The 13156-nt window shown below is 36.7% G+C and overlaps 1 protein-coding gene and 1 pseudogene across 1 annotated transcript; both read left to right on the forward strand.

Moving 5' to 3' along the window:
- Positions 1-3138: 3138 nt before the first annotated feature.
- LOC131786699 (uncharacterized) lies at positions 3139-6438 on the forward strand (annotated as a pseudogene).
- Positions 6439-11776: 5338 nt separating this feature from the next.
- On the forward strand, positions 11777-12754 carry LOC131799575 (uncharacterized). Its single transcript, XM_059117288.2, has one exon. It carries the CDS (start codon positions 11777-11779, stop codon positions 12752-12754), a length of 978 nt encoding a protein of 325 aa, XP_058973271.2.
- Positions 12755-13156: the final 402 nt, after the last annotated feature.

The raw sequence follows: 13156 nt of genomic DNA on the forward strand, positions 1-13156 counted from the left end.
AAACCGGTAACGGAAACACAGGTTATCCGTCGTGTTTCCGGAACGGTTTAACATGTTTCTGCCACGTTTCCGTTTACGGATTATTGCAATTTCGTCCTGTGTAATAATTGCCCCCGCAAGGTTTTTGGCCCCAGAAAGTAAACAGTAGTCAAAGAAAGGAAATTACTGATTGTAACTAGGGATTTGACTTTTGATTATTTTCAGAGTGATACTTACTACAATCGACGTGTTCAAGAGGTACGAAAACGCTGTATGATCATTACGAGGGTGAGTGTCACATGTTTCCTCAGTTGGAACAAAGAAACGTTAAGTCATGTGGAAACGAAAAAGCCACTTTATGAATTCAGTTTCAAGTACCCCAGGAACTTATTCTCGTGCGTTGGATAGTTTCCTTGAGATATCATCCCATCTATTTTTATCCTATTTGTCAACACTAACTGCGCGAAATGAATTCACAGAACTCCTTTTCATCACATGTAAAAGATACATTGAGTCACAAGGAAATGATAGAATGTTGAGAGAAATAAGGAAACCAATTTGGGTATATTTACAGCAACAGTGCCCCTCGTTTTTGGCAAGGGATTCTATTGCATGCTTCAGTCAGATTTTCGAGGAACGAACCTTTGGTGATCTTTCTTCAGAGGAAATGAATATATTTTCATCTCAGAGAATCTTTGAATCATTTTGTAAGACCTGCCATGACAATGTAGCTCTCAAAAGCTCTATTTTGGTTAACTATGTGGCAAGATCAGCATTACAAAAATGTAAATTGGATCACAATTCTTGGCCACATTTTATCTCTGCTATTCAAACTGAACCAGGAAAGTTGAATTGTCCTAATTGTGAAACCCCTACAGATGACCCAGTTTTAACCTATAGTTCACAGGCAAAATTTGTCTTTATTGAATTCTCTCCGGAACTTATGGATTTGATACATTTGTGTGAAAATATGCATGTAGGCTCAAGTGAATATAAGTTAAAGGAGATGGTACGTTGTTATAATGGACATTTTACCTGCGCAGTTCTTACTCAAGGGAAATGGACCTACATTGATGATCTTTGTGTAGGTGTTAAAGAATTCTGTACTTTAGCTGCTCTAAAAAGGCAGTTTTCAAAAGGGTGGTTCTTTGCAATTTATGAAGATAGCAACATGGTTTCCAAACCCGAATCATGTGGAATAGTTAATAAACAAATGAAATCCAATATAGATTTCATTGAGATACCCATTAAGAGAAGATGCTTTAAATCTAACATCAATTTTCAAACACCAGTTACGACTCTTATGAGGTGCTTACTGAAGAAAGTCATGCCATGCGCATGTATCCTAATTCCAAAACTGAAATAAAGCAGTCTAAGCAACAAAATATCTTTAAAACAAAGGAGGCAAAGAAACGAAAAATTAAACGTTCAAAACTAGAAAAAAGAAAAAGGCAAAGTTAGACTCAACAGTGGAAAAAGCAATTGCAACAGTACAATAAAAACGCCCGCAAATGTCTCAAGTACAACTGAGCAATCTGCCTCAACCAATAGTTTCCCTTCATACAAAGTTGCAACAGAAAATGGCGAGTTGTCAAACAGTCAAATTACGCATTTTGCCTTGCCAAACATGCCTTTGAATAATGATAATAACCTGGATAATTTCTCTGTTGTAGTTGACAAAACTCTTCTAATAATTATGAACAAGTGAAAAAAGTGAAGTTAACCTGTAGAGATAATTGCAAGACTGCAAGACGGAATAAAATAGGTGGAAGCCTAACTGAACAATCTGTCTTGGCCAATGATGCTCCTTTACACGAAAGCACAATAGTAAATGACAAGCTATCTACCAATCCTATCAAGCAATCTGTTTCATCAGAGTTACCTTTGAATAATAAAAAAAATCAGATAACTTCTCAGTATTCCATGACAAAAGCAACAATTCATCTTATTTCAATAACACAATGCAAGGTGGTAAAGAATTTCATTCCCAACCATTTGCAGTTAAAATATGAGGAAATTTCACAACAGTATAAAATACATTGTTTATCATTGTAGCATTTGCCAAGAAGCTTGGCCTTTGAAGGCAAAACCCAAAAATTATCCTAACTATACTTGTTCACGTTGCACAAGAGACAAAAGTACTCCAAAAAAGTTTTCAACTGAAAATTCTATGATCCCATCGCTAGTGCCCAAAGAATTGGAAGGTTTAACACAGTTTGAAGAAATGTTGATTGCACGAGCTTTTCCTGTTATGCATGTGTATACCAAACTAAGAGGTGGTCAAAAGGCATACAAAGGTCATGTTATAACTTTGCCCCAAGATGTGCAACAGCTTGCAGATGTTTTGCCACGATGTCCTAAGGACCTTCCTGTCATTGTGTTTACTGTAAATGGTAAAAACAATTGTTCTGAGGATTTTATTGTCAGGCTTAAAAAAGTATCTGATGCTCTATACTGGCTAACAGGTGTAGAAAAACATGGAGAGCCTAATAATTTCTTATACAAAGATGTCAGAATCAGTAAAGAAAACCTGACACAACTTCCAGAAAATGGAGTTCTTTCAAATGTACTAAAGGTAGAATGTCAAGTCGAGAACAATGGTGCAACAAGTTCACATATTAAAGTCGATAGTGGTCCAGTTGAATATGATGACAATGAAAGAGTTTACAATTCAGATAGTAAAATGGGTAGTTTTATTCCTTCAAATGTCAGTACTAAAAAAAGAAAAACAAATTGTTGAAGATGCCTTCATTAAGCAACCACAATCTCATGATTGGACTATTGGCAGTGAGCCTTGAAATGAATTCAATGTGCAGTTCTTAGCATCATTGGGATTTCCAACTCTTTTTACCCGATGGAAAAGGTGACCCGACTAATAGTGCGGTTGTTTCTGATATATCAAATAATGAAACTCAATCACTTGCTGAAAAGCTCAAGCATTTGATAAAATTTGCAGAACAGAAAGATGGACAATGGGTTTACAGATTTGCATCTCACCCTAGATTTGCTTATTGGGCTTACAATATCCTTTATAGAAAAAGAATCTTGGGGCAAAGTAATTTCTTCCTGAAACAAAATCCATCAGAAGCAAATCTATCAATTCATGACTCAAAGCAAATGATTTTGTCTAACTCCTATGAATCACTTATATCTAAACTCATGCACTATGCTAAGAATATTTCTGGCACACATGCATACTGGAATCGTGCAAAAGATGATTTGAAAGCTATAATAACACAAGTTGGCGCTCCCACCATTTTTTGGACTTTGTCTTGTGCTGAATTTCATTGGCCAGAATTTCATGAACTCTTTAACAATAGCAGTGAACTGACAGATTCTCAGAGGCGAGATAATGTGATAAATAACCCTCGTTTGCTTGACTGGTTTTTCACTGAAAGAACTGAACAATTTGTAAAACATTGGCTCAAAAATACACTAGATGTAACATGGCATTGGTTTAGGTATGAATTTTCTGTACAGAGAGGATCTATTCACTGCCATGGAATAGCAAAACTTGAAAGTGACCCTGGCTTATGTGAGCTGTCTCAAACAGCACTTAAAGGTCATATTGCAAATCAGTCTGTAAATGATGGTAACCTTTCTCCAGAACTATTGTTAGAGAAGATAGAAGAAATTAATAAGGGCAAAGAAGCTGAAACCATTATTTGTGACTATGTAGATTATCTAATGTCAACACAAAATCCAGCTAACCCAGATGATGGAAGTTGGGTGAAGCCAGCAAATCACCCATGTAAACTTCGATTTGAAGATATTCAAAATGATTGGGACAATGATTATGAAAATCTCGTAAATACAGTGCAAAGACATACCAATTGCTCTACAGCACATTGTTTGCGAAAGAAAGGAGAAAATGATGAAGTAAGTTGTAGATTCAATTTTCCAAAAGAACTTTGTGAAAATACCCATTTGGAGTATGAGACTTTTTAATCTAAAGATGGTAGGGTCCACTATAAGGTTAAGGTAGTGACAAAAAGAATGATAGTCGCTTAAACAACAACCGGCAATTGCAGTTACAGGGATGGAGAGGAAAATGTGATATTCAGGTCATTATAGATTATCACTCTTGCTTAGAATACATTGCAAAGTATGCCTCAAAGGGTGAAAAAATGTCACAAGTCGCAAAAGATGCCTTAACGTCTGTTTTGATTAACTCTCAAAATGAAGATAATAGTCATAAAGCTATAAGAAAAATAATCATGAGAGCTGTAGGACAAAGGGATATGAGCATTCAAGAAGAAATGCATCAGTTACTTTCACTAAAGCTTGTTAGTTTAACATTCCAAGTTATTTCGTCATCACTTGATGGTTCCCGTAAAGTATCTTTATCAGAAAATGATACATTGGACACTGAAAAATCATTGTTAGATTTGTATGCGAAAAGAAATATGTTTGAAGCTGATCATCCTGGAATTTCTAAATGTAATTTTGTACAATTCGCTTCAAATTACTTCAAGGCCAAATTAGGTACAGCGAAACGCACTAATCCAGTTGTTTTGAAAGCATTTCCTAATTATTCGTCTAACACCAAGGGTCCAAATTACGATTTGCTTTGTCGATATCTATTACTAAAGTATAAGCCATGGTGCAATGTTCTTGATGACGCTTGGTGCAATGAGAAAGCTTCTGATTCTGTTTACATTAACCAATGGCACATATACTTACAAACGCCTGATGCCCAATTTTTTGTTCCAAACTGGTCACAGCAAATCAATTCTATTTCAGAATATGTGCAACAACTGGTAAATAACGATGACTACATTGAATCTGACACTGGTGAAAGAGAGGAATGGATGATAATTGCAGATATGAAATTGCAAAGTGATAATGGCAACAAACTTAGTCTGAATTGTCCTTCTGATTTCTATGCACAGGATAGGTTAAAATACACTGCTCAGGAAATTGGATATATGCCCCACTGGATTACTATGCAAAAAAAGGCGACAACTTGAGAAAGGAAACAACTCCAATGCGGGTTAATATCAAAAAATTCAATGATGCCCAAAGGATTGCTTATAAGATCACTTTATTTCTGAAAACAAGGAACCACTATTAATGATGATTACTGGACTAGGAGGTTCTAGTAAAAGCTTTGTAATTCAAGCCTTAAGTCAACTTCTGCACACAAAGTGCAGAGTTTGTGCATTCTTTGGAATCGCAGCCTTTTATATCAAAGGAAAAACTTTACACTCGCTTTTGCAGCTTCCCATCAAAGGAAAGAAAAATGGGCCACTAAAATCATCAGCATTGGCAAAACTTCAGCATGATCTTGAGGATGTTAACTATCTCATCATTGATGAATTTTCAGTTATTAAATATGTTTGGCTGGATAAATAGACGCTGTAAGCAGGCAACTGGTATTTCTACAGTTCCCTTTGGTGGTATGTCTATTATATTAGTTGGGGATATTGCACAGTTACCCCCAATCACAGACCAGGTTTTGTACCACACCAAACCCAAAAGTAAGTTGGCAGTCGAAGGATACTGCACGTATAAAAAATTTGAGACAGTTGTGAAGTTTGAAATTAACGAAAGAGCTAGGGGCGCTGATAACGAACAACAGCGATTTAGAGGTCTTCAAATAAGAGCCAGGGATAGTAATTCAACATTTGAAGAATGGAATTTGCTTTTATCAAGGCAACCACACAATGTCACTGATAAAACAAACTTTCAGAATACGGCTGTCAGATTATCCTTTAGTAATGAAAAGTTGCTAAAGACAACTATGAAAGGTTAGAGCAACTCCAAGAAACTGTTGTGCAAATAAATGCCCATCACAGCAACCCAAGAGCAAAATCCTTAAGTTCTGAAGAAATGGGTGGACTAGAACCAATAATTTATCTATCAAAAAAAGCTAGAGTAAAGCTTACCCGTAACCTTTGGACAGAGGCAGGACTTTGTAATGGTACTATGGGAACTATCAAAGATATAATATTTTCAGAAAGTCACAAGGCTACTATGCTACCCATTGCCATAATTGTACAGTTTGATGATGACTATCTGGGACCAAGTTTTTGTAAAGACACACCTAATTGTGTGCCTATATTCCCTGTCACAAGTTCCTCTAACACTCTTGGCAATAACTTCGAAAGAGTACAGTTCCCATTAAAACTCGCATGGTCAATGACAATCCACAAGTCACAAGGCTTAACTCTCAAAAAGTGCTGGATTGACCTAGGATCAACTGAAAAGGTTGCAGGTTTAACATATGTTGCATTATCAAGAGTTCGTAAACTCTCCAACACTGTAATTGAACCACTTACTTTTGAAAGACTACATGCATTAAAAAAAACATCTAATCATAAATATAGACTTCTGGAAGAATCCAGGTTAGAACAATTGGCACAACATACATTGCAAAATAAAAGAGAAAATGTGACATATTTTTATGCATCTCTTACAGTGAAATGGATAACTACGAAAGTCCAAAAAAGAAAATGAAGTTTGGGATGTCATCTCCTCCCTCCTCTCCAACCTCTTCATCCTCTGCAAGTGAGTACACTAAAGAAATCTTAACATGATTCCAGGGTCAGTGCTTACTGGGCTTACTGTGGCCCTGGCCAATTGTTTTTAACCACAACATATTTCTTTCTTTTTTTTTCAAGATATTTATTGAACTCCAAAAACTTTCTTTGGCTTTCACTGTTTCATCTTGGGCCAGGCAAAAAAACAGGCCGTAACTTCACATACATGAATTTGCTAATATGCAACATATGATGCAATGATTGCATAATACTTATAAGAGGAGATTCAAAATTTACCAGCTGCCTTCAATCAATCCAAACAAAGAATTATTTTGAGCAAATAATATACCTGATATTAAGCAAAGTTTACATAGAAAATGTTTCTAGCATTTTCATAAATAAGTTAACAAAATATAAAATAAACATTTTTTTTTCAGGCTTTACTAGATATGTACAAAGAGTAGACCGAAATCGAAAAAGCCAGCAAGGATTTACATATTACTTCGACATCATTCTACAGACGGCAGTACAGAAACCATCATAAAGCCAGCCGAGAAGCAAAATATTACCAACGTAAATACAGATGCAACTGCTATCAAGCCTCAAATCTGCTGCCCAGAAATACAAAATGTCATCATTGACACTAATGCAATGTGCAACACCAAAGGATGTAAAAGCAAAATCACAGGAAACACAGAATCTAAAGTTATGGTTAGTTGCACAGCCTGCAACAGAGCAATGCTCGTTAAAAACTGTTACGTTGACATGAGCACAACCTTTCAACTGGAAAAGGAAGAGAAGCAATTCAACGTTGTGGCAAACTATGCCACACTCAGCGTCTACCTAAACGAGGACATTTTCCAATACCGAAACAACATAGATGAACTAACAGAAAAACTTCTGTTGCTGGAAAATGTCGACTTCACATTGTCAAAAAACGGTAAATTTATTACCGAGATAGTAAATCACCAACTGCAGCCACCAACGCAAGAAAAATAAAAAAACGAGTAATAAAACCAAACATTGTTTCACGTTGGTGACCATCATATTTGGACACTGTACAATCTTGACATTTAAGGATAACTTCAAAAGTTCAAACAAAAATACTTTATTTTTAATTATTTTTTATATCAATGTTGTTCCACATTGAAATTTTATTCATACCACTTTACTTAATATCAGAGTTAAAAACACAATCGTCACTTAAAATAGATTTTGAAAAATATGTTGTATATATAGCTTCGTTCAAATTTCATACTTTTCTCTTTTTTCCACTTTTTATAAGCCAAATATATTGTACATACATGTAGTTCCATTAATTTTTTTCCATTTTGATACCACATCACAATAGTTATATTGACAAAAAGCTCTAATCAATCAAAAAAGATCAATTATTATAAAAATATATTGTTAGTTCCAGTTATAATTCATCCACTTATCGTTTTTACAGTTTATAATAATAGAACGTTCTATTCAACAGACCAATTTTTGAATGCCTTTCAAACAAATTCTATTTAAAATTGCCCTCTTAAGGTATAATTTTGTGTCTAATACCTGGTCAATTATGGGCAAAATGTCAGGTTTAAATATAATAATAAATTGTTCTTCAATGCTGTCTATAAATTGCTCTACAATGCCACCTATAACATTCCAATGTTAAAACTCACCCAAGTCCCTACATTCTGCTTCTTCTTGATCATGAAGAACAAACAAATCCTAAGTTAAACCACACATCAAAAAAACAACATCCCAAGCACTTCCCAAAACTACATTTTGTACACTTGTAGTATTTTGAGATCCAAAATTACTAAAACCAAAGTACTGAGCCGCAATTCCGTAACAACATAACAGAAAAATTACACAACTGTGAACAACAAGCCCAACTCAAAAAAAAAAAAAAAAGAAAAAGAAAATGGTACTGTTGGGCGGGGCAGCTCTAGTGAGAACTATAACTAGTTTTAAATATAGCTATTTTAACAGGATTGTAGACATATGGAATTCCCTGCCATACACAGTTCGTCAGGTACTTTGTATTAGCATTTTTAAGAGGAGTGATACTTAGCTTTCTCCTGGGATTTTGGCGATGGTGTTGTGAAGTGTTTTCTGTTCACAGTTTTACCTTTTGGGTTGTCATCCGCACCGTATTTGTTCACCAAATTATCAAAGCCTATTCTTACTTCAAGGAGGTGCAAAGGGGGTGGTACCAATTCTATCATGGCCAAAATCAACAGTTTGACAGTTCGCACTGATTTGACTAGGTACGGCTTTGTTATCAACGAAGAGAAGTCCCTTTAGGAGCCTGTTCAAGTTATTACCTGCCTCGGAACTGTTTTTGATACTTATCAAGGTCTTATTTCGGTTACCGAGCGAAGGGTTTCAAAGCTCAAGAGTAGCATTGATCTCTTACGTAAGGATAACTGTAAAATTTTAAAAGTTAGAGATGAAGCATCTGTGGTGGGCCAAGTCATCCCGCTCACTCCTTGTGTTGGAAGCGTAGCCAAAATCATGACACGTGCTCAGTACACCGTTGTAAATCAGAAACAGTCATGGGACTCTCAGGTTGAGTTGTCGAAAGAAGCTTTTGATGAATTGACGTTTTGGATAGACAACGTCAATTCTCTTAATTTTCGTTGCCTTTCCAACCGCCTGCTAGATTTGTCTATCCTAACGCATCAGATTACGCTTGTAGTTCTTTTACTGAAAAAGAATAGTACCTCGTGCGTTGTTGCTAGAGAAGGAGTTAATGCAAGAGAGTTATCTGCGAAGTTAATTACTGCGTTCATTTGCGACTTCTTTTCAGGCGTAAAGAGAGGACAATCGGTAAGCGTGTTTTTCTCTCCCCTTGTTGTTTTCGTTTTATTATTTGATCGATTATTGTTAGGCTTTTGTGCGCTCGTCTTTTTTTGTGTTGTTATGTAATAATCATTTTTATTAGCTTACCTCTTTGTAATATCGCTTAGATTCGGTTTTTTGGCTTGTATTTTAGTTTGACGTGTTTGACATCAGATTATTACTCTACAATAAATCGCATTGGAATCACGGTTATACGTGTCTGGTGTCAAATTTTTGTGCATCGACGTCCTTAGGACAACTTTGAATTGCGACATCCCTACGCTGTAAACGCCTACATTTATAAGGCTGTAGGAACTTTAGTTATTCCTATGTGGAAGTCTTCCTGTTTTTGGATTTTACGATGTGACGATGGAAAGCACTGGAACACGTTTGTACACGATTGCGTGATTCTTCCCAAGTTTGAGCATCTTTTTATTAGAGGTAAAGCCAAGAATCACGTTTTTGGCTCGAAGGATTTGTCCTTTAGTGTAGTAGCTCTGCATCTAATTTTTGTACAACCGAAAGACAATTGCTCCCTTTGTAATAGATTTTATAATTAGGGTCTTTGGTACCCACCTCTGGAGAAGTCTTTGGGTACTTCCTTTATTAGGAGCGTCGTTTTTGAGCTGGTTCATGCGTTTGCCCGCTCTCGTGACTGGAGTTTTCCTTTATTTATGATATTATTACTGGTTTGTCAGCTACCTTTTGATTCATCATTTTCAAGTGGTAGATTTTATTTTTCTTGATTTGCATTTATTATGCACACTTCAATGAGCCTGTTTAAGAATACCTTCAGGCAGAGGTGTTATAAAATTGAAATGACTTCACTGTTGCACATGCATTCTTGTAGTGCCGGCATGGCGTCTCCTACTGATAATCAGGTGGTTTCTAGAGTTCGGGAAGCTGCTAAAAGAATTTTAGGGGCTGGGAGACTCAATAGGAAAGAGCCTTTATCAGTTGAAGTCCTCAAAGATATTGTAGAAGGAGCTGATTTGTCCAATGTTCTGCAGCTTAGAAACGCGTGTTTGTACATGTTATCCTATGCGGGTTTTTTCAGATCTGAGGAGGTTCTTAATATTAGAATGAGTCATACTCCTTTTTATGAAGGGTTCATGATTATCAAAGTAGACAAAAGCAAGACTGACCAGCTTAGGCAAGGTGACGAAGTGGTTATCGTTCAATCCGAGGGAAATGTTTGCCCGGTTTTCTTACTCAAAGAGTCCTTGAAGAAATTAGATATCAGCCCTGACTCTAGTAAATTTATTTTCTGACCGCTTGTTAAAACCAAGTCGTCCTACAAATTGGTTCGAGTTGATAGGCATATCTTGTATGCAACCTTCAGGGGCCAGTTAACTAAAAGTCTGCAGAACATAGTTCCTGATCCCTCTGTATTTGGGACTCACTCTTTCCGGTCTGGAGGACCGTTGAGGGCTGCCAACAGCGGGGTTAGTGATAGAGTTTTTCAGAGGCATGGCAGATAGAAAAGTGTCGTAGCTAAGGATGGTTACATAAAGGACGACATGTCTTCACGTCTTGTAGTCTCGAAATCTTTAGGAATTGTTTCTTTTCTTTTCGGGGTTTCATTCAAGCCCTGTACTTTTTTTTCTAGGTTGTTGTATAACGAATTGTTATATGTGCGGTGCTCGGCCAATACAGCCATAATAAACCTAATGTTTTTTCTAATTCAAGTTGTACTGCGTAGTGGAGCCGAAATTGCACGTTTTCCGCGCTTCTCAATTTGTTAATACTTTGAGGAATGCTATGTATAAACATTTTAAATCAAGACAGCTTAGGGATAAGATTTTTACTCTCCTTTTTTAGATCATTTTTGCTTAGATCGCATGACACGAGCAATAGCCCTTTCCCAAGATATTTCAAACGCAAAGTCGACCAGGAAACCTTAGCTCCAGAGCGAGGCTATGGTAAGTACACATCCAGTATGGTGGCTAAGGAGACAGTTCCTTGGCGAGCGATTTATTGTTGTGTGCCACTTTGCCATAGTTATAGTGGCAAAGTCGTCAATGGAAAGGCGGTAAAACTTCACAGACTTCCAAAGGAGACTAAAGCTAGAAGGATTTGGATTTCTAGGGTCAGTAATGTGCATCAAAGTTTTTCTGCAAAGTCTGGAACTCGAGCTTACAGCTTGCATTTTAAAGGCGAAGAAGGCCCGAAGCCGTGGTGTCAGTTTCCATCTTTGTTCCCCTCGAAGCCAGTCCAGGAATCCTTACTTCGACGGAATAGACCCTTGCCTAACAGATTGAGGGGATCAAAGACATCTTCGAAAGTGCAAACTTGTCAAGAGCTGGCTGAATACTCATCAAGCACCAAACAAGCAGTGTGCAATGGAAACAACTTCCATCACTGTTTCCACGACTATATTTCAACCACTTCATGCAATTTTGACTTCCAGGGATGGATCAAGAGATAAAGGTATTTAGTTTTGTTCCAATTCTACTAACAGTGGTGTTCAAGCTACAGTTGAAATGAAAGATTTTGGAGTTCAAGTGAATCTTCCTCTGCTCACAGCAGAGGACCTGAAAGGAGATGACCTGAAAACCAGATTTTACACCGGATTCGTCAATTTTGGGACTTTCATGGTAATTTTTAACAGCTTATCACTAATAACTGGAAAGCTAAATTACTGGAATGGAAAGGATTCACTAAAGGAAAAGGAATATTTGGAAAATGATGTTAAACAAAAGCCAGGCCTTAAAAGGAAAATGAGACTTTTGGATGAGTTTTTGTTGGTCTTCATGAGGCTACGTCTTGGACTACTGGAGCAGGATCTAGCACAGAGGTTTTGTGTTTCAGTCAGTACTGTTTCACGAGTTCTAATTACTTGGTACAATGTGCTTGCTGCAAATCTGAAACATTTAATTGTGTGGCCTAGCAAAGAAGTTATTGCAACCAATATGCCTGATTGTTTCAAGAAATTTCACAATACATCGATAATACTAGACTGTACTGAATTTTTCATAGAGATACCTTCATCCCTAGTTAACCAGACATTAACATACTCTAGTTATAAGTCACACAATACATTTAAGCTTCTAGTGGGTATCAGCCCTACAGGGAGTAGTCACGTTCTTATCAAAGTTATGGGGGGTAATGCTTCTGATATGCAGATTGTTAAGGAAAGTGGTCTGCTTGACCTCCTTGAAAAAGGAGACAGTGTAATGGCTGATAAGAGGTTTCTAATTCAAGACCTACTAGATCCACTAGGTGTTACCCTGAATATGCCCCCAAAACGAGACTCAAATAGGCAGCTGTCAAGACAAGAGGTTGAGCAAACAAGGAGAATTGCTGCAGTGAGAATTCATGTTGAACGGAAAATGGAGCAGATAAAGAATTTTAGGATTTTGCAAGGTGTCATCCCAGCAACAGAATGGCATAATGCAAACAATATTGTGCTAATTTGTGCAGCTCTTTCAAATCTTGAACCACCCCTTGTAACTTTTTAGAAGTGGTTTTCGGAAAAAATTTGTTTACCCCTCCATCATTTTCAACAGAGAATTGTCATGTGGTCCTTAAACCTGGGCTGAAAATGTTTTGCAATTCCCCTCAATTCTCCAACGTTTGTTTATTTCCATCACTCTGTTTTACACTTTGATGTTCTCAAAGAATGTTTTCTGCAACAAAATTTAAGAATTATTTTTTAGATCTTGCAACATGTAGTGGAAACTATTCAGTTACGTTAAAAGGGTTAAGTCATTATTCCAGTACTGTTCTGTTGTTTGGCAATCAACGTGTTGACCACTCATTGTTTAGTTTTTGTGATTCTGTTCAGTTTTAATGGTGTTTGTATTTGAATTTAAAAACAATTAAATATCACTTGTTTATGAAAGAGTTCTCAAGTTGTGAAC

The sequence above is a fragment of the Pocillopora verrucosa genome, chromosome 2 (assembly GCF_036669915.1).
Source record: "Pocillopora verrucosa isolate sample1 chromosome 2, ASM3666991v2, whole genome shotgun sequence".
Taxonomy (NCBI): Eukaryota; Metazoa; Cnidaria; class Anthozoa; order Scleractinia; family Pocilloporidae; genus Pocillopora; species Pocillopora verrucosa.

Excerpts from the sequence above, each read along its gene's own strand:
- LOC131799575 (XM_059117288.2), top strand. The coding sequence starts at position 11,777 with ATGAAAGATTTTGGAGTTCAAGTGAATCTTCCTCTGCTCACAGCAGAG.